Genomic DNA, 25,081 nt, shown 5'->3' on the forward strand with positions numbered 1-25,081 from the left:
TCATTTGTTAAAGAATTATGAGGGTCAACGATTTTAATTAAGGAATTTAACATATAATTTATGTAAGAACTGTTAGGCGAGCCCCGAGCGTTGAGCGTTAGGCAGGTTTAGGGCGTACAGTCAGGCGCTTAGGGCATAAGTCTCATAGGAACTAAGCCCCGAACGTGCGCCTCGGGGCGTTTTGCCAGCGCCTCGCCCTAGAGCGAGCCTCGGGGAGAGTCGTCAAATTGCCTTTTAAAACACCGCTTTGAACTTGCGTTAAACGTAAATTTTAATGCAAAATCTTCCTATTCTTGAGCATTTCTATTGTTTCTATTTTCTTTTTCATTTTGCACCGTCTTTTACCCTATGCTTATTTAATTAAAATTTTGTTCCGAACATTAATCTATTACAGACAATTAACCACTCATTTTTACATCAATAGTATACTCATTTTTTTTTCTTTTTCTATCATTGATTTTTTACCTTATTATTTTATTTTTTATTTTTTTGGGGTATTCTCTGCCTAGAACAAAAAAGAGCACTGATTTCTGTGGTCCTTTTTCAATTAGCTATTTATAATTGTTCCACAAAATTATTACTCCGTACTACCTTGAATAATATATCTAATAAAAATTCTGAAAATATAAGTGTGCAAATCAAGAATATTAACCTTCTAATGCGGACTAGCAAAATCATCACTTTGAACGCCATCTGTTCCCTAATGACGTATTAACAACATGCTTAGCCTGATATTTTTACAAAATTAATCTTATTTTATTGGACCACATACCCAGAATGGAATCCAACAAACTATAAATAAATAAGTAATGGGCATTACAGTGAATCAGTCTCCTTAAGAAGTAAGCTAATCCGACACCTGCTTCTTCCTTATAGACCTGCCAGTGGCTTTCAAGATTAAAGAATTATCCACCTAAATCCTAATTAACTTATTGATTACAGTGTTTAAACATTAAATACAACTAGAAAAAAATTCCCTTTTGAAGTCTTTTTATAGAGTGTCAAGTTGTCCAAATGCATTAACCTATGTTATACGTGGCCTGTGTCTATGAAATTTACTGTGCCTTTTTTATTTTATTTTTTGTGGGCTCACTTTTTTGTGTTTTAATATTAATAAAATATACTTATGTGATTTGATCGAGATGCGAACATGTCACCCAATCCCTTGGCAATCTTCTTTTTTTCCTTTCAAGTACCCTCTTGGATATTGTCTTTTGGGCATTAGCTTTACCATTAATTCTTTTTATTCTTATTTTTCTATTCTCTCTCATTATCTGGTTTTGTAGAATATTGCAAGATGTTTCGGACCATTAATTCAACTATTAAATATAAATTCAAAAAATGGTCTTTTTATGAGTCTAAAATCAACTTATTCAATTTTCCTTCTTGTTCATATTACATGACAAGATTGCTATTATTTTCTCGAACAAATTGTTATTTCCTCAGTACAATATGTTCAAAAGAATTCATAGCTTAAAGTGCAAGGTCTGATTTATGTTTCCATTTTTCTTCGGGATTTTTAATTATACAATAGTAATCCAACAAAGCTCATAACAAAAAATAACTGCAATATTTATTTTGTACAAACTTTAGCCAGTATACTTATTGTATAATCAATGTGCACACTGGTTATACTCTTGTTATACATCAAATATACACCGTGACAACAAGAATTTATTAAGGTTAGGCGGATGAAATTTGCTTTAGCTGGCTGACTAAAAATGTTACAATCCCCTTTCTTTCTCCACCTTCAAGGATATTTTAAAAGACGTAGATGTGGACAGTTTGGTAATAAACAAGTTAAGTGGTATGGTACAGATCATATCTAGCTTGTAACAAAAAAGGATATTGATGATTTGAAAAGGACATAAAATTGACTGATGGAAAGAAGCGAGAATATTGGGGTCCAAGCTTTGGCTACAAATATAAATACCCAACAAACACTGGCAGATTATGTCACAGAATTTTTAGCACAAAGCAGCTTAGCTTAGTAAGTACCTAAAAATATTACTCCCCTTTTTTTAAGCCTTTTTTATAAGAAGTCTTTATATATACTATGCTTTGTGAAATTATGAGTTGTGAGCAAATGGGGAGCAACTGGGGATTCATAGAAGAAGGTTGGAGAAAAGGGCCTTGGACTGCTGATGAAGACAGATTGCTCGTTGAATATGTCCAGTTGCATGGTGAAGGCAGGTGGAATTCTGTTGCTAGGCTTACAGGTAAACATTATACTATATACTTTGCAAAATAGTCTTTTGAGTGTGTTTGGTACGAAGGAAAATATTTTTCGGAAGATTGTTTTTGAGAATATTGTTATCGAAGGAATTTCGTGTGCTATTTAACACTATATAATTTAGAAAACTGTTTCAAATGGACTGTCAGAGACAAACATTATCGAAAAGGGTCGTTTTCGTCTTTCAAATCATGACCATCCTTTCTTCTTACAAGCTTGATATTTGATAGTCATTTCCTGAGAAATGTTTTCTTTCATACCAAACACCTTAATGTAATTAACTACTAAAAAATATATTCTGACGGATTTCATTGAAAATTGACTGAAATATTTATCTGTAGGAAGTTTCATATTTCCAAGGATGAGAACGTTCATCGAAAATTTGTATTTTTGTAATACTTGGGAAGACAGCCTTTGGTTTTACTAATTATTTTTCTCAAATAGAACCCTGTTATTTATAAGTGGTTCTTATTTTTTGGTTACTTGATTCTTGTAGGGTTGAGAAGAAATGGAAAAAGTTGTAGGTTGAGATGGGTAAATTACTTGAGGCCAGACTTAAAGAGGGGGCAAATAACCCCACAAGAAGAGAGGATCATTCTTGAGCTTCATGCTAGATGGGGCAACAGGTGATTTTAACTGTTTAACCCTGATTTTTTTTATTCTTCTTAATTAATTAAGCTTAATATCTGACAATTTCTTTTTCTAAATTTATATAGGTGGTCAACTATTGCTCGAAGCTTGCCTGGGAGAACCGACAACGAGATCAAGAACTACTGGAGGACACATTTTAAGAAAAAGACCAAGAACTCGAGCGATAACTTTGAAAAATCACGAGCACGTCTCTGGAAAAGACAACAATTCCAACAACAAATCGACAGTCAAGTCGACATCAAACAAGTGATGTCATTACCAATTGTGCCTCAAGCAAAACAAGAAATGGCCATTTTTGACCCAAACACAATTGAACTACAAGAGCAAGTTGGCTCCTTCTACTCAATGCTCAATAACTGCACTTCTACGTCACAGTCTGAACCCTCATCATCATCCAATGAAGATATCATGTGGGATGACTTATGGAACTTGGATGATTTTTATGGCCATTTTATCAACACTACTACAACTTATAACAAAACCAACACTCCTGGCCTACAGCCTATGGCTACTCCAGCTTTCTATTAAATCCTCAAGAAAACCACTAGAAGTAATTTCCCTTTTTCAGTCCTAATTTTTTCAGTGTTTGTGTGATCTATAAGTCACGGGTTCGAGCCGTGAAGTTAACTACTAATGCTTTATTAGGATAGATTGCCTATATTACACCTACCCTTTAGGTGTGGCCCTTCACCAAGCCCTGTGTGAAGCGGGATGTAGGCTGTCCTTTTTCATTATAACTTGTTGTCAGTTGGGAATTAACCAAACAAGGTTTATTATCCAACTAAGAGAGCTTATAAGGCATCTTAGTACTGTAGTATAATTTTATAACAATATGTACTTTGTGCTATCTGAGCTGCAAAAATAGCCCAGTTGGTGATTAGCTAGTGTGATGCTCATGTTGAGGAAATTGTACCATAATTGCCAAAAAATTAGCTTGCTTGGAATTTTGTACACTTTCTTTTCTTAAAATTTGAGTTCAAGTTCAATGCTTGGTTGGCGTAAAAAATTAATTAATTCTAGCTGGATTTTTAGAAAATTAAGTCTAGCTCCCACAACTTAATTATAGGCAAATTTCTATAATAATGTTAATTGATAACCAAAAAAATGGTAACAAATTTGCAATGATGGGTCACTTACGTTATATATAACTAAGTTCTAAACACTATAAGCATACAGGACAAATTAAGGAAGAGAAGCAAGAGATTTTATGCTATATAAGTACTCTCTTTAATTTTCTTCAACTTTTAAAGAACTTCTCGATTGGTTATATTCCAGAGTTTCATTTCAATACATCATTCTTGATATATAATTGTAGCTTTTTTCGTACTTCCAATTTCTTAGTTTATAAAATATAGGAAGTGCATGCAACAGATCATATATTTGTGTTTATTCCTATTATTTGAAAACCAATCAATCTCATGTATCCTATACAATTAGCATTTCAATTTACTTTACTTTTATATTTTAGCAGTAAGAACATTGTCCCTGAAAATATCGATTGCCATTTGAAATGAATAAATAAGTAAAATAAAGTAAATCACTTATCCCAATGAGCAAAACAGGGTAAAAAGATATGTTACAAACTAAACGGGAAGGACCAAAGATACAAACAGAATTGACAAGAATTTTATGAGAGAGAGATAGAACTCTTCTTATCACTTCAAAGTGTAAGTCATATCAAATCTGATGCCTCTATTTATACTACTATTAGAAGGTTACAAAAAGGTTAATTATCTTCAACATGAAATTATTTGAAATTATGAAGGTGTGAGAGTTATAAACATAATGACTAAGAATAGTAGCGGTATCTACGTAATGAGAAAAAGTAATGAAAGTTACTTCATAAGAGTTATGAACATCCACGTAGTGCTAATATTTAATACTTTCCTCGAAAAGGAATAGCATGACGTGGACCTTTCTAACTTTCCAAGAAAGTGACAAAAATTGCCCCTTATTTTCGGAATAATTCAAAGTACTCTTAAATATATTCTTGATCGGTTTTGGTTCTTTCAATTTGCTGTAATTAATCACTTTTAATTTTTGTCAAAATTTTTAACGAACTTCGTCTATTAGAATTGAGGAAAACGGCGGAATTTTTTTTAACCAGATACACCAAGGAAGTCTCATCTCAAATCCTAGCAACCGCAACATAAAACTTCACAACACACCAAAATAAACCAAAAATAATAGAAGTTGCGCCTCAAAAAGTTACATCAAGACTCTAGAAAAAAAGATCAAAATAACAGAAATTGCACCTCCAAATGCAAACCCTCTTTTTTACATTATCCGTCAAATCTAACAGATAGTTTATTAAATATTTGACAAAAATAAAAAACTCATTTTAAACAAACTTAAAAGACCAAAATTGTTTAGGAATATACTCTCTTCATTCCAAATATAAATGAATTTTTTGCACTTCTTTTATGGTCCAAAATGAATAAAATTTAAGTCCACAGATATATTAATTAATTTTTTCCAAATCACCCTTCTCATTAATGAGTCTTCCAAACATCACAACATTAACTATCTCTTGTTCTAAGGAAAACTTGCAAAAGAGCAAAGGGATAATATTGAGAAATTAATCTTTAATTAATGTCTTTAATTAACTTTCACCTCCAAACATTTATTTATTCTCAAAGAAGAAAATGTCAAAAATCCTTTTTTCACCCCTTAATCAGTGCCAATATGCAATAATACCCTCTTCAGTTTATCGACTTCCCGCGCCTTCTATTAACCAAATCAAAACAACGAAATATTAAAGCATTTTCATATCAAAGCTCAAATTATTAGTCTTTCCATCCTAATTTAAATGTTTTTTTTTTTTTTTTAATATGCCCCGAAAAGAGTTTTATTTTTTATTTTTTTTATAATTAATAAGTTTTTCAATTTCACCGTCAGCCTGACAAATTTAAAACCATAAAATTTAACGTAATACACAACACATCTTTTAAAAATAGAAGATTCAAACGTCTAATACTTAGGGAGGGATATGATTTTTCAATCTCAATACTGATGATAACCCTCTCAGCAATCAAATTCTTAAAAAATTCAACCAAAACCAAACGTCTTTACACTTGTTCAACTACAAATTTCATTGATTTACTTCAACTTTCAATTGAATCTCAATCTCTCAAACATGTCCAACAACTACACGCCAAAATCATTCAATTTGGACTTGACCAAAACTCAGTTATAGCAGCCAAACTCATCTCTACATACTTTGCTAGCCAAAACACAATTTACTCAAAACTTGTTTTTGACACTGTTGAACATAAAAGTGAATATCTTTGGAACATATTGATTAATGGGTATGCAAAAAATAAGTTATTTGGACAAAGTATTAAGCTTTTTAATCAAATGTGTAAAAGTGAAGTTACCCCTGATGAGTTTACTTTTTCAGGTATAGTGAAAATTTTGAGTGAATTAGGGGATGTTGTTTCTGGGAAAATTGTTCATGGTAGGTGTATGAGAAATGGGGTTGTTTTAGATAGTGTTGTTGCTAATTCTTTTATGGCTATGTATGGTAAATGTGGGGTTTTTCAAGATTCATTGAAGGTGTTTGATGAAATGCCGTATAGGAATATTTCTTCGTTTAATGTTGTAATTTCAGGGTATATGGGTGAAAAAGAGAAGATTTTGGATGAAAAATTGTGGGATTTTGTGAAGGATATGATAGTTGAAGGTTGGAAATTTGATGCATTTACAGTTTCGACGCTTCTTTGTTTGTGTGGAGAGGTGAAGGGGAACTGGCAGTATGGGAAAGAGCTGCATTGCTATATTGTGAAGAGTGGATTGGAGTCGGATTTCGTTGTTTGTTCTGATGTTCACTTAGGATGTTGCTTGATTGATATGTATTCGAAAAGTTTGAGGGTTGAATTGGGGAGGCGGGTTTTTGATAGGTTGAAGCATAGAAATGTTTTTGCTTGGACAGCAATGATCAATGGTTATGTGCTGAATGGAGATGTTGATGAAGCTTTGCTACTCTTTAAAGCCATGCAAGTGGAAGGAGTGGAGCCCAATAAGGTTTCGCTTGTTAGTATCCTACCTGCTTGTTGCTCATTTGATCGTTTGAAAGGTGGAAAACAGATTCATGCATTTTCAACTAGGAGAGGGTTGAATCATGAAGTGTCTTTGTGTAATGCTTTAATTGATATGTATTCTAAGTCAGGATCCTTGAGTTGTGCACGACGAGTCTTTGAACATGATTGTGTTACTAAGGATGCCATATCGTGGAGTTCAATGATTTCCGCTTACTCCTTACATGGGAATGGTCAGGGTGCTATCATTTTGTATGAGAAAATGCTTCAACATGGGATTAAACCAGATAGGATTACAGTTGTTGGAGTTCTCTCTGCTTGTGCTAGGTCAGGATTGGTAGATGAGGGCATTCGGATATATGATTTTGCTGTAAACAATTATGATTTAGAACCAACTTTGGAGATGTGTGCATGCATTGTGGATATGTTGGGTAAAGCAGGCCAATTTGATAGAGCATTGGGTTTCATCAAGACCATGCCTGTGGAACCAGGTCCTAGTATTTGGGGTGCACTCGTGAATGCCTCTGCTATCCATGGAAATAGTGAGGTGCACAATTTAGCATATAGGTTTCTTATTCAGATGGAACCTGAGAACCCTTCAAATTATGTATCTCTTTCGAATTTGTATGCTTCTTCACAAAAATGGGATGTTGTTGCTCAAGTGAGAACAATGATGAAAGATAAAGGGCTAAAGAAGTTCCCTGGTTGTAGTTGGATTAGCGTTAATACTGAAACTCACAGCTTCTACGTTGCTGACAAGTCTCATCCTAGTTCTGTTGTAATTTATGAGATGCTAGATCAACTCATCTTAGCAATGAAGCGAGATGATTATAGCGTTGGCTTTGAAGATACTGTGAAGGTGTATGAATGATCAGAAGTGATTAAGTTACAACAGTTAGTAAGCAAATTTGAATACGCGATGCCCTTTACGTGTGATTGTGAAACGGATAATAGATGGATAATGATGTAAATCTCTTTCAACTATTTCACCAAGAAAGTTCATCTGATTTTCCAATGCAAAATTGGTAATTGCTTCTTTCCCAATTTACGTTTTGCAGGGTATCCTTTCTCTGCATCTTTTCACTTCAGCTAGCAAATGTTTCACCAACTAATGACTCAAATGAAAGGTACATGACCTGCATATTGCTCTCATTTTGCGACTTGAGAAAACAAACAATCCAATGACAAATACCACTGAATCTTTTAGAATGCGAAAGCTCGTAGGCCAATATTATATTGTTCCAAGATCTGTATGATTCTCTTTTCTAATTCTAACAACAACAATGCATTCAAATAAATGTACGATCTTATTGTCACTTTGAATTATGTTCCTCGTCCCCTTTCCTCTCATTTTTCTCCTGGAAGGATCATTGCGCTTGAGGTCTTCTTGTTGAGTGAATCAAGCGGGATGTTGTAATATTTGTCAAGTGAAATAAGCAGGACGATGTAATAATTTCAAGATGGACTGATGTGTTAATTATTGTTTGCAGCTAACATGACCAATCAAGAGCCGTCATTTATGCATCTCTCCCTCCAACTATGCTGTGTAGTTATCCCTACTATGAAGAGTTGATGGAAGTAAATTGAAGTAGTTCAGAACAACAACCTTTGTTACAACACCACCATAAGTTGACCTTTTACTTGGGACATCCGGGTGGAGACATGAATGTACAACAATGATGCCTAGTCTGGTCTAAGGAGGAGTGGAACTGTGAAAGCTGCAGCAAAGAGAAGCGGATGCTTGTGAAAAAAGGAAGTTGAGTTCAAGTTTGGAGCACGTGTTGGTCAAGGAGGAGCACCTAGGAATGCCATCCACATAAGCCGCTGGTGACAACACCTTGTATAGGTTGCGCAAACTTAAAGAAGTGCAAGCCTGTCTTCTTGCAGGAACCAAAGGGAAAATCGGCTTCATTACTACTTCTGGAGAGGCTCTATTCAGAGTCCAAAAATGAGCTCTGGTTTGTTGGAAGTATACGAGCAGTTGTGTTGAGTCCTAAGGTTCTGAGGTCTATCATCTGGTCTTTCAAACAGGAAATGTTGTTGATTTCTTTCTTCATACTTCCCCCTTTTTCCCAATAATGTTGTAACGATATATTGGGAGTTTATGAAAGTTCGAACTTTTAGAATCTATTGAAACTTGTGGGAGCAACACTCATGAACTGAATATGATGGACAAGTAGCTTTATTGAGGCCCTACATTCATTGAATTTCTTGTACTCAACAAGTCTCCAAATGATCTGACAGACTTGAGATACCATCAAACTACACTACTAATATTATTCACCATCGGTTCAAATTCAGATCCTGAAATTTCAGCAGGAGGGCCATCCATACAATGGCGTTCAAAAACAAGGGGTCCTGAACATGGAAGTAGGGAAGTTGAACAAAAACACATACTAATTACTTCAACTAATTAAACTCTGGACCTACACTTGGTTCAGGATCTGCAATCATTCACGCTGGGTCGAATTACTTCAGTTTCTTGCCTACTTCATCTTTCATAACTCAATTTAAACCCCGGTCTGGGAACCCCCAACCGCAACAGAAGGTAAAAAGGAACAGCAAAATGGAAACTTCTTTCATCTTTTCTTTTCAATGTAAAAAAAAAGCCAAAAACTTGATTACAAGGACTTATTTACAACAGCACATGATGATAGAGGCACACAAGCATGCAGACTGCAAAGTACCGACTCAAAGCACAAAAGTTTAAAGAACTATTAACACTCCATTTTCCTAGACAAACTTCCGAGCAGCATTCCTAGAAGGCTAAATGGCTCATTGGATAACACTACTTACTTTCGGATCAACTTCACAAAAAGACCTGAAAATGCAACAAAGAGACATAGTAACTGCAAAATCATGATAAGGGTAAGTCGTTTCTTCATCAATCTCACATCTTCTAGCATAGCTGTCAATCAATCATTGATTTCTCGCAATACATTTAAATCAATTGGTTCAGCATCTCTTGGCATATATGTTTCCAGTTCAGGCATGTAGTGTTCAATTACAATCCGAGGCTTGCCATTTAGACGGTAATTGATCCTAGTTGGAAATTCCTCTGGTGGCGCCTCCAATGATCCTTGGGATGCCATTCTAACATCATATGAAAAATTAATTTATAAGCAACTGCCTAGTTCATGAAAAACTAGATGATGAAAAATATTCAACTCTCACCAACAACCGAAACAGAAAATAAAATGTTCCCAACACCCCAACCTCCAGGCCAAAGAAAACAAGCGGGGCTTCCATTTTTCCGTTAACTTTTGACCTTGAATTTGTTGTACAGCAAAGTATTATGGTATCTTCTTCATATAAAACATTATGTTTCAAGCTCTACCATCCTATTTATTTCATATTTCCTTCAAAATTTACCTATCCAAACAGGAGGAACGACTCATACTCTTCTTTCCAACTAAATATAGGTGAAGTTAACATTTTCATCTGATTGGAAATTGAGAATAAACATTTCTTCTGTCATCTGTAGAAGAGAAACCTATACACTCTTTTTGGTATGACAGAAAATAATTTTATATGACACCTTATTATTTACTCTTCCAAGAAGACAAGCCCTTGTAACGAGAGTAGCCATGTGACAAAGACTCATCTTCTTGTAAGGGTCTTCATCATAATAAATAGAGAAGAACCCCCAGGTTGTGGACTTGTGTGAGTATTTGGCACATATCTATGTGTGAGAACTATGTAAAGAGAAAACATCAGCTTTTTTTTATCAGTAGTGTAAAAGGAAAGCAGCATTACCTATTGAGAAATACAAATATGGCGGAGGAGTGAAGGAACAAAATATCAAGAACAAGAAAGAAGGAAAGAGAATCTCTTTCATCAAGAGTTGTCTCTATTAAGGACACCCTATTACCACCGTAAACTTTAATTTATCAATAAATTATATGTACACTTCTACATTGGTGGAGCAAAACTTTTAGGGAACAATAAAAGCCAAGAAAGCAGACTTGTGCATTCGCTGAAAAACATTAATCTCCGCGATGGAGGTCAATGGTTTTCCTGGATGTGGCTCCAAGGCCCGACTGGTTTCCTCAAGGGGTTGTTTGATTCATGGATTAGTTATGGAGGGATTATTACACAGAGTTTATATATGTAGTGAATAATAATGTGGAGATTGTTATGCGACGAATAATAACGTAGAGATTCTCACATAAGAATTACCTACGGTAAGAACGTTTCTATCTATAATACTCTGATTCATGTATTGATACACATATTCTTATTCAACATCCTATCTCATGGATATTAGCAGCACAGGGTTAATTAGACCAACCAAATGATTTGTCTACGTGGACTTTAATACCGCAAACCAAACATTGCATTAGTTATAACAGAGATTATTTTCTTATGCAACCAATTTAACATTGTATTGCTTATGTAGAATTTTATGCTTGGACTATTTTGCATATGCAGCCAAGCAAACCCCAAGTCAAAACCCAAAATTGGAAAACTACTTAGTTACCAAACACTAGTATTCTTGTTCTCATCACTCTAAGCCCTATAAATTCTTTTTAGTTTTGCTTTGTGATTGTAAAATTCTAAAGTTTTTGTCCAACTACTCCTTGAATTGTGAAATTGTTTACATTGGAGTGATCAGCCTCATACTTTTTTGTTTTTCTTTATACAACCAAAAGTGACAGCAATAACAAGGAAAATGCACTCTTAACAATCCAAACAAATCTAACCCCTCCCCACCTAAAAAAACAATTAAAAAAAAAAAAGAGAGAGAGTAGGAGAGCTAAAAAAATAAGGTACAGCATATGCCTACCAAACAAAAGAAAACAAATTATTTTTCCACTAAGATAATTTAAATAAAAATTACTCACTAAATCCAGCCAAAATTCCCACATATTTTCTTTACATTTTCAGGATCGCAAAATTGTACTAAAATGAATCATAAGAAGAAAGAATTGTTCCTCAAAGAAAAAGGAAAAGATGGGTATGAAACTTACTGAGAAGGAGAGGAATGGGGTTTAGGAAATTCAGAAAGATCGTGGCGAAAATAGAGACAACAAGATTCTGTGTTCCAACACCTGGGACTGAGTGAAAAGCAGGAAGCTATGCCCTGTGGCAACTTTATTGGGCTGAATTATGGGCTTTTATCACATGGATCAATATTTTCACTCGTGGGCCTAAGTATTTTATCCAGAGACAACTCCTAAAATAGTAAAAATTTGATATAACAGCCTGTTTTGACGTTGCCATGTAACTTCTATCCACCTTAAATTTTTGGGAAAAAAACGTTATGTCCCCTGAAAACACCACTCTTACTTTCATGCCCCTGAAACTGTTTACCCGAAATTCACTCAAAATTATGATATCAACATGGTATATAAATATACTGATATGGTATCATATTTATTTATTCAAAAGACACACTTCTCTCAAAAGAATCTCTATGATATCATCATCTTATATACATATATTGTGATGGTATCGGGGAGAAAGGATTTTGGGCGAGGGGACACTCGAGAAAATATTTTCGGCCAGTTGGGTAAGAAGCGAAATTAGTTTAAGAGGGGGTATGGACGGGTAAATATTTTACATTTTAGGTAAATATTTTACATTTTAGGGGTATTTTTTGTTGTTTTTCCTAAAAAATTTATGCATATATATCCACTTCAGGCATGCGGTGTCTAAAGATAGGCTTGACAAAACCGAACTTGAGACACAATGTCTAAAGTTACATATGGTTGAAGTTCAGTCATTTTTGCTCGAAGTTCAAACAAAAATGGTTACACTTCAGTCATTTTTGTCTGATTTCAGCTATTTTTGTCCTAATCTCATGCACACAGCACACATGGGGAAAGTTCAAGTAAAAATTGTTGATTCGCTGAAGTTAGGGACTAAGCTGGTTTGGACCCACCAATGACAAGAATCGCATAGCTTCAACTGAATAAATATTTTTCTCAGAACTTGGTTCGGAAAAGAAAACATTTCATCAACAGAAGGATCAATCCCTAATACAACACAAGTTTTCTGGTAGCAAAATTTACAAGTTTAAATTCCATGAGGGTTGATTCGGGTTGCTTGCTTGATAGCAGATCAATTTAAACAGGAAATCATGCAGATTCTGAGAGTCATAACTGTTGACACCCAATTTTGTCCCGCCTTTCCTCCTGAAATACCTATTTGTGCTTCTAATATTTTGAGAAAATAAAATAAATATATATTATGTTTACTATAATTATTAGCCTATTATCAATACCGTCATTGCATTATTCTATCAATTATTGTTATTACTATTATCGCATTTATTATTATTATTATTATTATTATTATTATTATTATTATTATTATTTTTTATTATTATTATTATTACTATTCTTTTAATTCATAATTTTTTATCATTTTGGCATTTTACCAGCTTACGCACACACATCGCATTTATCTTTGCATAATTAAATAATAGTATTTTATTTCAGTGCAAATTTTCAAAATATTATTGCACGGCTATTGCAACGCCATTTTTTATCCGAGCATTGATGATTGCATATTTTGTATTGAGCAATATTTAACACGAATTATTTAAACGGGTCTCTTATTCAAATTTAGAAGACAAACTATTTCTTGCACTCGATCCGTATTTTGACTTACCGGACTCCAAATCAAAGTCCGATTAACTCCTAATATTTTTTGGGCTAGCCCATATCTTTTATCTCAATTTTTTAGATCAGTCTATGTTTTAATTCACTAGCCCATCCTTTTATTACTCAGTCTAAAAATTGACCCAGTCCATAAATGGATTGGGTCCGACCCATTCCGTTTCAAGATAAGGGAAACCCTAAAAAGGGTTTCCCCTTCATCTTCACTCCCGCGGCCGCGCCCTCTCTCTCCCTCTTTCTCACTGCTCCCCCATCGCCACCCCACTCGTTCTCTCTCCTCCATCGCCCTCGCCTGCCATCTCCACCGCGTTACCCCCCACGCTTCTGCCATTCTCCGACACCCCTGTTCCCCATGTTCTCTGACGCACCACGCACCTCTGCCGCCTCCACCATACCATGTTCCTCACGCGTCTGACGCCCCCACTTCCCCTCTGCTCCACCATACTCTTGTCCCCACTCCTCTTCTCCCTCCGTCATTTGTTCTTCAACCAAGAACCCTATAAATAGGGGGTTTTGAATCGTTTTGAGGGATCTTTTTTTGCCACGAAAAATTCCCTAAAAACAAAGTGGGAGCAGTTTGAATACCCCCAAAGAAGCTAAGTTCTCAGCCGCACAAACCCCCCTTGAAAATTGGAGTCTTTTAGCCTAAAAATTCCATAGAAACAAAAGCCTTCGTTTTTGTCGCTAAAATCCCCCAAGCAAAATTTTCAATTTTCTCAATCTCTCTTATGTCTGTGAATTGAGTTTTGAAGTGTTTGAGTGTGTATCGAAGGCTTCGCACCCATTTCGCTGCACCCGGAAAAGGTCCATAATTCTCCTTTTACTTCGCATTTTCGTTTCAGTTCTGTTTGGTTCATGCTTGTATATAGCTTTTATTGAATTTTATGGATGATATGTTTAGTCTTTTTTTTTTGTTTTGGTATGTTAGGAAACTAAAGTAACTGTTGCACTCCCGTTTTTCCTTTTGTTCTTTGAGTATGTTGTATTTAGGCCATATTATATGTGTTATAGGTTAATTTAAGTATTGACTAAGCGCATGCCCGCTGAAGTCTGTTCCAAGTATATTTATTCCCTTTAAGTTGTATTTTATTCTTCGCTGAAGTCTGAATATCAAGGTAGAGAAGTGATTTGTGTGTTCGATTTGATATTTTAGAGTCGAATTTGTCGTCGATATTCATTTTCTCTTCATTCCTGCTCATTCTATGTTTCTGAAGTATTTTTCAGCATATCTTAGGTAACTTGATGTTCAGCATTTTCCTTTCTTCGTTTTGAATCACTTCCATGATCTTAGCAAAATGTGTTTCTGTGTGGTTGAATGCTCTTAGATTAAGCATGTTTAAAGTAAGATGAAATGCTAAAATGAAACGTGGCCTGACTTAATGGTCTTAGAGTGTGGTTCCTCCCTGAAGCTGCCTCTTATGTGTTTATTTATGTGGATGTTCCAAATCTTGACTCGAGTTGTTCTCTCAAATGGTTTTCTTGCCTGAAATTTTCCTATATTGGTGCTGTTAAGCTTGAGGTTTGATGGCCACTCTTTAAGTTCATTTTAGGGCATATTGTGTTTAATTGGAATCCTTACTTTCCTGGAAGATACCTTGTAAGGATGTTTGTGTAGATACCTTTTAACAAGCCAGATTTCCTGCTTTTAAAAGTAATAATTTCTTTCTTTAAGTTAGAAATTTATTATAGAGGCATGTTTAACATTTTTTAAAAAAAAATGAGTGTCAGAGAATCAATTTTCCCTATAAGAACTTCTTTAACAATGAGCTTTGAATAAAATAAAAAAAGGATAACTAGTCTTGAGAGTCATGTGTGGTTACTGCTTTAATAATGAGAAATTATCTGAGTAAATGTCTCTGAATCGCTTGGCTTAGCTGTTTGCAGGACTATTTGAAGCTTGCTTGTACTCTTTGTCTATATGTTGTTATGATTCACCTAGCCTTTACACTTAAATGTTTTTGAATTATGTGAGATACCCATGAATTTCCTTTTTTGGTATTTTTGAACCTGCCCATGTTTGTTGTCTTATTTCAGTATACAGTATGTATATTGGGGATCCAGTCTAATGATTTGGACTAGCTTTTAAACGATATGTGTGGTTTGGGCAGAATGTTGTTTACTTCCAAAAGATGTTGTATTATTAATAAGACCTCTATCTTTATTAAGCTTTAAACTGCCTTTTGAGACCCAAAAGACATATCAGTCCCTGTTTTCTAAGTATGAAACTCGTGCCATCTGGCTCGCTGTTAGTTCAACTGTGATTAAGCTTAGTACTTGACTTAGTTGGTCTTATTTGTTGTCTGAATATGCTCCCTGGTAGAAGCCTTAAAATTTCTTTTGGGAACTAAGGTAGAAACCATTTCTTTTGTAAGCATGTTTGAAAGCTGCAGCAAAAGGGCATTGCTATGCCTAATTATTTTAAAATCTAAACTCCTCTTTGGAAGTCTTATATTAGAGGAAGTGTGTTCACTTTGGATGATCGGTTAAAGACATGATTTAGTTAAGAAATCAAATTTTTGATGAAATTAGAGTAAAAGATGAAACCTCAGTATGTCTATTATGCTCTTGACCCCAATGATTTTCTCATTTTTTTAGAAATAACTATGCCCAAGTAGTAAAGTATGGTAAGCACAACTCTAAACATCACCCCTCAGTCTCATTGTTTTCTTTTCTTAATTCCTCAAGTAGTTTATTTGCTCCGTTTTGGCTCAAATAGGTTAGCATGATGAATGAATTTGTGACTTGGGTAAAACTAAAAGAGGCTATTTGTGATTTTAGTCGAATGGAATTATTAGTTACTGGCAGTGGTGATAGTTTTTTATGGTCATCAGTATGTAGTTTCGATAATAGGAAAAGGATAACTAAAATATACCCGAGTATTATAGGCATCTTTCCTGTTTAGACTTGATATGCGTTGTACATTGCCAGTATACTTAATCTATACTCGGAGCATCTTCACATGAATGAACATGTACTAGCAGGTCCTGTACGTAATGTTACCAATTTCAGTTTGAGTTGTTTAGATTTTGTACGTTTCGTCGCAAGTGTACTTCAGTTGAAGTATGTATATGAATGTATATTGAAGTACGTTCATGAAAATATATATCCCTATGAATGTGTTAGACATGAAATATACATAGTATATGTGCAATCCATTCTTTTGTTCTTTTAATTTGCGCCATACATTTTAACTTTATTTGTTGATCACATATTAATCCTTTGCTTTCGTTTTTATGCATGACCTTCGCATACGAGTCCGAGGGACTCGTCTTCCGCATTCGATGTTGGGCCAAGGCCCTACGGAACATCATTTCCTCCTTTCTATCCAGTTGTGTCCGCAGCAAAGGAAACAAAATATTGGGCTGTTGGCCCAGGCAAACAGCAACAGATTGCAACAGCCCCCTTAAAAATGGGATGAACTATCCCAGCAGCACTATGGCTATCAGTCCGAAAATGGGCTGAGCCCATTTAAATTATCTCTTCCTCTGTTTATTTTGTGCATATTAATTTGAGCCCATTTAACTCTTTCTTTGTTTTGTTTTATTAGTTTAGATAAATCCTAATGAATTAGTAGATTTAGTTTTAGTAATGGGTAGTTAGTTTAAGAGAGACAAACAATCAATTCCATGTTTCTTCTTTTTATATTAAAGTTATTTATAGTATCCATAATATTTACTTATAGAATAATGGATGGTATAAAATTCATATTTTTCGAATTAAAGGAGTCACATTCTTATTGTCTTAATTTCAAAACATCATTAATATGCAAACGTAAATTCGAACATATTTTAAATAACTTTTTCAAGTTTTGAGTCAATCATGCATATTTTTAATTAAGCATAGTTAATAAATGATAATGAAAAGGAGAAAGAAAACTCGCATCTTGTCTATATTCTTAAATTGCAAAATCAATTAATATTTTGCCACTTGAGTTGTTTCAAATATTTATTTAAACATTGCACAAACTCGCGTTTCCTTCTACTTATATATTTCATGCAAATTTTATTTTAAACAACATTATTATTTTAAGCCTTATCAACTTTTATAAATTTTATTTTAAATGGCATTTAAAAAATTTTCTTTTATGCAAATTATTATATTTTTTCTAAATCTTATCTTAAAGCATCATTTTTATATTTCTCCTTAAAAAAGCTAAGCGACATTTCTTTACTCTCTTTTCTTAAAATTTCAAGCATCTTATTTAACATTAATTCATTAACCTAAGTTTGGTCGGATAACCGTAAGTTAACGGATTCTAAAGGATGCCTAACCCCTTCCCTTTAGGATAATATAGAACCCTTACCTAGAATCATATTAGTTAAGCAGACTATTAACAGAGGTTTAGTTAACTTTACCTTAGTTAATAATTAGGTGCCCTAATTCACCTTAAAATCAATTAGGTGGCGACTCCTTAAAACAAGCAATTCAGGAATCTCCAATATGTTGTACTCCGCTTTAATCTCTCAGGTTAAAATGGGGTATAACAGCTTGGCGACTCCGCTGGGGAATTCTAGGTTCTAACCATAACACACTTAGGTTAATAATTAAATTGTTGGATGTTTGATTGTTTTCTTTATGCTTGCTTTTATTTGTTGCCTTGTTTGTTTCTTTTGTGTTCTCTTAAGTATTTGCTTTATTATGAGAAATTTTCTATGTAATAATATGTTACTGCTTTCCTTAAATTGGCATCCCGTTCATATTTCCTCCACTTTTGGAAATCTCACACTATCACACGTACACGCGAGGTGTGCTTAGCGCACCCGCAAATTTCTTCGTAGAATCCAAATCTTAGGAGAGTTGGCGCGTGCGCGGGGGTGTCCGAATAACGGTGACCGCGTAGCCTTCTCACTCGAGTAGTCCACTCGGGAACCTTGTGTCATAGGAAAACAACTCTTAGTCAGCTTAAGATAGAGCTAAGCCAAAACCCTTTTAAGGACATGCACGAGCCTAGGAGGCTTAATGCCCAAGGTGTATTAAGTCCATTAGTTAACCTCTTCCAAATGTTCGAGTGGGTCTATGACCCCAAGCGACAGCTATCACGTTATGTGCATTGATTTGAAGGATAAACATGTGCGTTATGTGGACCATGTGCTATTTAGGTAGAACTAACCGTTTGTGAACGCAGGTAGCCATAAATCGGTACAATGCGAACAGCATGCAAGAATTAGATACAGTTTTAGCTGAGCAAAGAGAGATCTGTGTTAAAGAAGGCATCAAAACGGGAGGAGTTTTGGCTATGTCATACATTATCCAAAATCGACGAAAGATCGGTGAATATATCCAAGCAACCAAGAGGCTCAAGGATGACGAAGGACTTTTCTCATTGTTAGTTAGCTTATGAAAGTCAAGTTGTAATAATTTTCTTTGTACCAAGATTTTTAAACTTTGTATGGGTCTTTAATTAATAGCACATTGGGATGATATATAATCGTATATTCTATCCTTCAAATTCGCGTTAGGCCTACCTCTGGCATAAAGAGATCCCTGCATATTAGGACGTCTTATCAATGTTTGTGTTATAAGGCGTTTGCTTGCTTGCTAAGTGGTTTACTTAAATTTATTTGCAATATGCTTGCTTTTGAATTTATTTGCGATTATCACCTGATGCCAAGCTCATTAATTAATTTTATTTGAAGGCTCTTATTTGAATTTATTTGTGAAAAAGTTATTACTTGATATTTGCTAACATCATCTTTGTTTCAGAAGAAAAGTAAAATTCATATTTGCTTTGCCGCACAATTGCATATTATTCATTAATTATTTTTGCATCATCCTCACTTCAAAAAAAAAAAAAAAAAAAAACAAAAAAAAACTATTTATTCCGCGGTTAGCGCACTTTAGCCACTCTAGAGCACCTTTAAGATCACTCGCATTCTTAGCATGACTCTCGACAAATTTCTAATCGTCGGAGCAAATTTCCTAATTTTCGCATACATGAACTAGCTTTGAAAATCCTAAAGTTAGCTCTTATCATTCCAACTTTATTTTAATAGGCATTCTCTTATCGTTATTCGCTTAGTTACTCAAATCTATTAGTGTCGGACAATTTGTCTCGTATCAAACTGCAAATTCTAGAGCTTTTCGTGTCCTTCTTTTACGGGTATGATCTTCGGTCTCAAACGACGGAACATTTGACCCGTTAGCTCCATGCCTCGTAGAATCCATTTTGCACTCGGTTTACGTCATGGAACTTTTACTTTCAAATTCTATCATTTTCAGCATTTATCGTTTTCTTAAATTGGTAGATGTCCAAATTTATTGGTACAATCTATCAAATGGCACTTCTCGATATTTGTTCAATTTTTTGCCATCAAGTTGTTCAAGAATGACTGTTCAAGTACCTTGCTTCTGCGGAGTCTTCGCTCAGTCAAACGCGTCATTCTGGGTCGCTAAAATTTATCTTCGCGCACCTATTAATTTCAATTTCTAGCATGCAAGTCGAAGGACAATCTCACAGGCCTCTTGTCCTTGACATTTTGCAACCCGCCAGTGCTTCGTAACTCTCGGGTACATTAAATTCAACTGTCTTGCACCCGATCAATCATGATCTTCTCTAAACTAATCTCTTGCATCATTAAAAAAAAAAAAACTTTTACACACCAGGCGAACTACGCTTGACCTGATTCCTCGGTGGATACGTAGGCAGCCCACATAGGGACTCGGTCATATTGGGGTAGAATTTTTTTTTCCTATTTGCATGTTACCCGAACTACGTTTGACCTGATTTCCTGTCGGATACAGGATACGTAGGCAGCCTATATAAGGCCCGGTCTTATTTACTACAAATTTTAATATTCCCCAAACGAAGGAGCATGAAACTGGGACAATTTTAGAATGCAACCCAAGATATTTTTCAAAACATTCTAAAACTGGGGCAATTTTTTTTAAAAAAATATGCTGGAATTGGTAAGAATTAACTCAGAACCAAGCTTTGGCGTTCGATATGAGTCAACCTTTCTCAAATGGCATGTTCTACTCCAATACAGTTTTCTTTCTTCCGATTCATTCTCAACCGTCAGAGCTAAATAGCTGATGATTCATTGTCGTCCGTTCGTTCCCTTTATATGACTCAAGTCGTCTCTAATCTAGAGCCTGCTTAATTAGATCACTTAAAAAAAAAAAGATATATATATATATATATATTGTTTATGAAGCTTTTACTTCATGCACTAACATTTTATTTTGTTTATGAAGTTTTACTTTTCTTTTTAAAAGGTTGTCTGGCATTGAACATTGTTTTGGCTGCGAATCTGCATTAAGGACGAGACTACAATGACAGAGAGATTTGAAGCTTTCAACACCGGTATGCGTTTGGTGCAAGAACAAAACGATAGCAAGGGAAAGGTGGTTCGAAAAAATATTGTAGCCAATCTGGGAAATACCTTAAGCCTTCTTCCTAACACAACCTCAACTTCCAGCAACGTTTCCTTAGCCATTTCGCCTCACTTAAATCCTACCTATACCATTCCACAAATGCCTTCGACCTACACTCCCGATCAAGTAGCGATAATTCCTAATCCTCAATTTTCCATAGCCACCACTCAATTCGAGAAAAGTAAGGAAAACGAACTGGCGATATCCCCATACAGGAGGCCTGGAAAGGAAATCAAGTCGCTTTGCCACGAAGATTTGGGAAAAGAACTCCACAATTTGAGGAAAGTCATTAATGAAGAGTTATGTTCGAAAAATTTCCAGATTTTGAAGTATGAAGATTTATGTGTGCATCCAAACGCTGAGCTTCCGTCAGGGTACAAAATACCTAAGTTTAACACTTTCAATGGGAAGGGAGATCCCGTTGCTCATTTAAAGGACTATTGCAGCAGATTAATTGGTATTGGACATATTGAAGCCATACGAATGAGATTGTTCATTCAAAGTTTATCAGGATCAGCACTCTATTGGTACACTAAACAAGATTTTAGCAAATGGCTTACGTGGGAAGATATGGCCCGCGGATTTATAAAGCAATTCGAGTTTAACACTGGAGGCGATCCGCACATAGCTGATCTGCTTAGAATAAAGAAAACGCCACATGAGTCTTTCCAAGAATATGCCATACGATGGAGGTTAGAAGCTTCAAAAATACATCCTCCATTATCCGAGAGGGAATTGATCTCAACCTTCATCCAGATTCAGGAAGACTTATATTATGATAAGTTGCTCGGAGCTTGTGCACACAACTTCTCTGATTTGATTAGGATTGGTAGAGAACTAGAAAATGCCATTCAAGAAGGGAGAATTACAGATAGCTCAGCAACACAAGCCGTTCACCAAACCTTCCAAGCGGAGGTACTAGGAAATCTGCAAAGTGAAATGAAGGAAAACCAATTTGCTTCCACGACTATGCATCAAGCGCAATGCCATAAAAGTCACCAAATTTTTCAATCTTATGCCACCATGCAATGTCCTCGTCAGCAAAACTCCCAGCAAGGCTACCAACAACGGTTTCACCAAGCACAATCAAGCTCTCAACATCAAAAGAAGAGGAAATCTTTTTGCTTCACTCCTCTAAATGAACCACTGGCAAACATATTTAAGAGGTTGAGTTCTAAGGGTATTCTACAACCAAAGAAGGGATTTATACCTAAGCATCCACCGCCAAACTTTGATTTATCTAAGAGTTGTGCTTATCACTCAAACATCCAAGGACATGACATTGAAGAATGTCCAGCACTAAGATTTAAGATTCAAAGCATGATTGAAAGTGGCAAGATAAAGCTGCAGCTAGAGCCTTCAGCCGATAATATTGCAAACACAAAGACAACTGTTGTTAAGGGTGATCCATCGAAACTGGCACCAAGGCATTTGAAAAGAAAGCGTGCAACAAGTCAAGCCGACTGATAGGGACATCATCTCGACACTCGAGAATATCATCCTCCACATGCCCATCTTTAGGAATAGCCGCTATCTTGTAATCTTTTCTAGACTTTTTAAATGAACTACGGTCGACCTGATTCCTGTTAGTAGCAGGATACGTAGGCGCCCATGTTGGGTCCGGTCTCAATAAATAAAAAAAATTCCAATTTCCCCCCCCCCAAGTCGAACTGGAGAAATTTTGCAGACGGCTTATCCCAAGCCATATTCACATAATCAGATTTCTGCAATGGCATAGCAACGAGAAGCACAGATTCAAAGCCAAAGCTTCAATGTTCAACGCAAGGCAACCACTTTCTTTTATACTAACAAATTTCCTTTGAGTAACGCAGAACCGATTTTTAGCTACTCCTCAACGATAATGCACGGCATACGAATCTTAGCATCAAGAAAACCTTACGAAAGTCATGAAGCAAAGGGTGATTCAAGGATGATTCAAAATCAACACAAATTTCGAAACTCATAATTTTCTTTGAGCGCAGGAATTTTATTCATGGAAACATTTTAGCAAGGTGAAATATCACCAAGGCTTCCAGTTGCGGAAGCTGAAGTATGCTTACAGCTTTGCGGGGACTGCGCAGCGAGCGGTTTGGAATCTTCCTATAACACGCACAAATATTATTGCTTTAAATGCCCCGCACTGCATGCACTACTATTTTAAATACCACGCACTGTTGCTTTAAATTCCCCGCACTGCATGCACTATTATTTTTAATACCGCACTGCATGCACTATTATTTTTAATACCGCACTGCATGTACTATTATTTTTTAATACCACGCACTGCATATGCACTATTGCTTTAAACTCCCCGCACTGCAGGCACTACTATTTTAAATACCACGCACTGCATATGCACTATTGCTTTAAATTTCCCGCACTGCATACGCACTACTGCTTTTAAATGTCCCGCACTGCAAAAGCACCGCACCTGCATTGCATTGCATTATTACTTTCAAATGTCCCGCAAAGGCACAACATCATTGTTCGCAAACGCACAGCATTCGGGTTCTTCCACCCTAAAATAGGATACTTGGGTTCTTCCGCCCTAAAATAGGATACTTGGGTTCTTCCGCCCTAAAATAGGATGCTTGGGTTCTTCCACCCTAAAATAGGATGCTTGGGTTCTTCCACCCTAAAATAGGATGCTCGGGTTCTTCCACCCTAAAATAGGATATCGGGTTCTTCCACCCTAAAATAGGATATCGGGTTCTTCCACCCTAAAATAGGATACTTGGGTTCTTCCACCCTAAAATAGGATATTGGGTTCTTCCACCCTAAAATAGGATACTCGGGTTCTTCCACCCTAAAATAGGATACTCGGGTTCTTCCACCCTAAAATAGGATACTCGGGTTCTTCCACCCTAAAATAGGATATTGGGTTCTTCCACCCTAAAATAGGATATTGGGTTCTTCCACCCTAAAATAGGATATTGGGTTCTTCCACCCTAAAATAAGATATCGGGTTCTTCCACCCTAAAATAGGATACTTGGGTTCTTCCACCCTAAAATAGGATGCTTGGGTTCTTCCACCCTAAAATAGGATGCTCGGGTTCTTCCACCCTAAAATAGGATGCTCGGGTTCTTCCACCCTAAAATAGGATATCGGGTTCTTCCACCCTAAAACAGGATACCCGGGTTCTTCCACCCTAAAATAGGACATTTCGGGCTCAACCACCTTTCATATGATGCAGGGGTTGCGCACCGCCCTTTGCATCGTTTCCATATATTGCCTGGGCCATGCACCGCCCCTTTTAAAATTTTTGCATAGGCTGCGCACCGCCCTTTGCATCATTTCCATATTCATATACTGCTTGGGCCATGCACCACCCTATTTAAATTCTCTGCATAAGGCTGTGCACCGCCTTCCATGTTCGCATGGGCTGCGCACCGCCCTTTGTAGTTTTTGCATAAGGCTGCGCACCGCCCTTTAAAATTTCTGCATAAGACATCGCGTCACACCTGCCTTGTTTTATTATTATTTTCAAATGCTCATGCGTGCGCTCGCAGCCGCATTGCACCGCACTTGCATCGCTTTACTTCAATGTTTATTTTTACTGACTATTTTATCTAGTTTAAAGTTTCGCAGGAGCTTTAGCGCAACGTGGAACTATTTCTTCGGCAGCGAACTGGGGCAATACGTCGGGAAGGATAAGCAAACTTCCGACAAGGGTCAATGATCTACCTCGAACACTCGGCTTCAATTTCAAATTTTCTGTTCGCATTCCAGCACACTCAATTTTCGGAGTTCTATCACAATACTCAGTGTCATCATAACTCGACACTGGGACAATATTTTTTGCGAATTCGCATCAAATCGTGAGTTGCCAGTCATAGGTGTCGTAGTCTTCCCAGAACTACACACGGCCTGATTCTCGTGCAGCCCGAGATATGTAGGCGATTCAGAGACCGGAGTTCGGCCGTAATTTTCTTTACCCTTAGTCCTTCATAATCCTCTAGCCGGGACAAAATAGGCTACTAAGTCAACGTCTTTGCCCGAAAACTCTTTTCATCATTACCGGGCAAAGAGGGACAAGTTGTTGACACCCAATTTTGTCCCGCCTTTCCTCCTGAAATACCTATTTGTGCTTCTAATATTTTGAGAAAATAAAATAAATATATATTATGTTTACTATAATTATTAGCCTATTATCAATACCGTC

At 36.0% G+C, this 25,081-nt stretch overlaps 3 protein-coding genes and 1 long non-coding RNA gene across 4 annotated transcripts; 3 read left to right on the top strand and 1 right to left on the bottom strand.

Annotated features, from left to right (window-relative positions):
• The first annotated feature begins 1,964 nt into the window (after positions 1 to 1,964).
• Positions 1,965 to 3,827, top strand: LOC132610107 (MYB-like transcription factor EOBI). The gene is made up of 3 exons (XM_060324369.1): positions 1,965 to 2,219; positions 2,730 to 2,859; positions 2,950 to 3,827. Exons 1-3 carry the CDS (start codon positions 2,057 to 2,059, stop codon positions 3,410 to 3,412), a joined length of 756 nt encoding a protein of 251 aa, XP_060180352.1. The 5' UTR covers positions 1,965 to 2,056; the 3' UTR covers positions 3,413 to 3,827.
• Positions 3,828 to 5,719: 1,892 nt separating this feature from the next.
• LOC132609329 (pentatricopeptide repeat-containing protein At1g06140, mitochondrial-like) lies at positions 5,720 to 9,147 on the top strand. Its single transcript, XM_060323243.1, has 3 exons — positions 5,720 to 7,887; positions 7,980 to 8,048; positions 8,412 to 9,147. The coding sequence occupies exon 1, from the start codon at positions 5,897 to 5,899 to the stop codon at positions 7,790 to 7,792; it is 1,896 nt and encodes a 631-aa protein (XP_060179226.1). The 5' UTR covers positions 5,720 to 5,896; the 3' UTR covers positions 7,793 to 7,887; positions 7,980 to 8,048; positions 8,412 to 9,147.
• A 338-nt stretch (positions 9,148 to 9,485) lies between these two features.
• LOC132609330 (uncharacterized) lies at positions 9,486 to 12,301 on the bottom strand. Its single transcript, XR_009570804.1, has 2 exons — positions 11,892 to 12,301; positions 9,486 to 10,014 (listed from the first exon to the last, which is right to left on the bottom strand). It is a non-coding gene; the product is annotated as an uncharacterized LOC132609330 (long non-coding RNA).
• Positions 12,302 to 20,816: 8,515 nt separating this feature from the next.
• LOC132611624 (uncharacterized) lies at positions 20,817 to 22,385 on the top strand. The gene has a single exon (XM_060326027.1). It carries the CDS (start codon positions 20,817 to 20,819, stop codon positions 22,383 to 22,385), a length of 1,569 nt encoding a protein of 522 aa, XP_060182010.1.
• Positions 22,386 to 25,081: the final 2,696 nt, after the last annotated feature.

The sequence above is a fragment of the Lycium barbarum genome, chromosome 9 (genome assembly GCF_019175385.1).
Source record: "Lycium barbarum isolate Lr01 chromosome 9, ASM1917538v2, whole genome shotgun sequence".
NCBI lineage: Eukaryota > Viridiplantae > Streptophyta > Magnoliopsida > Solanales > Solanaceae > Lycium > Lycium barbarum.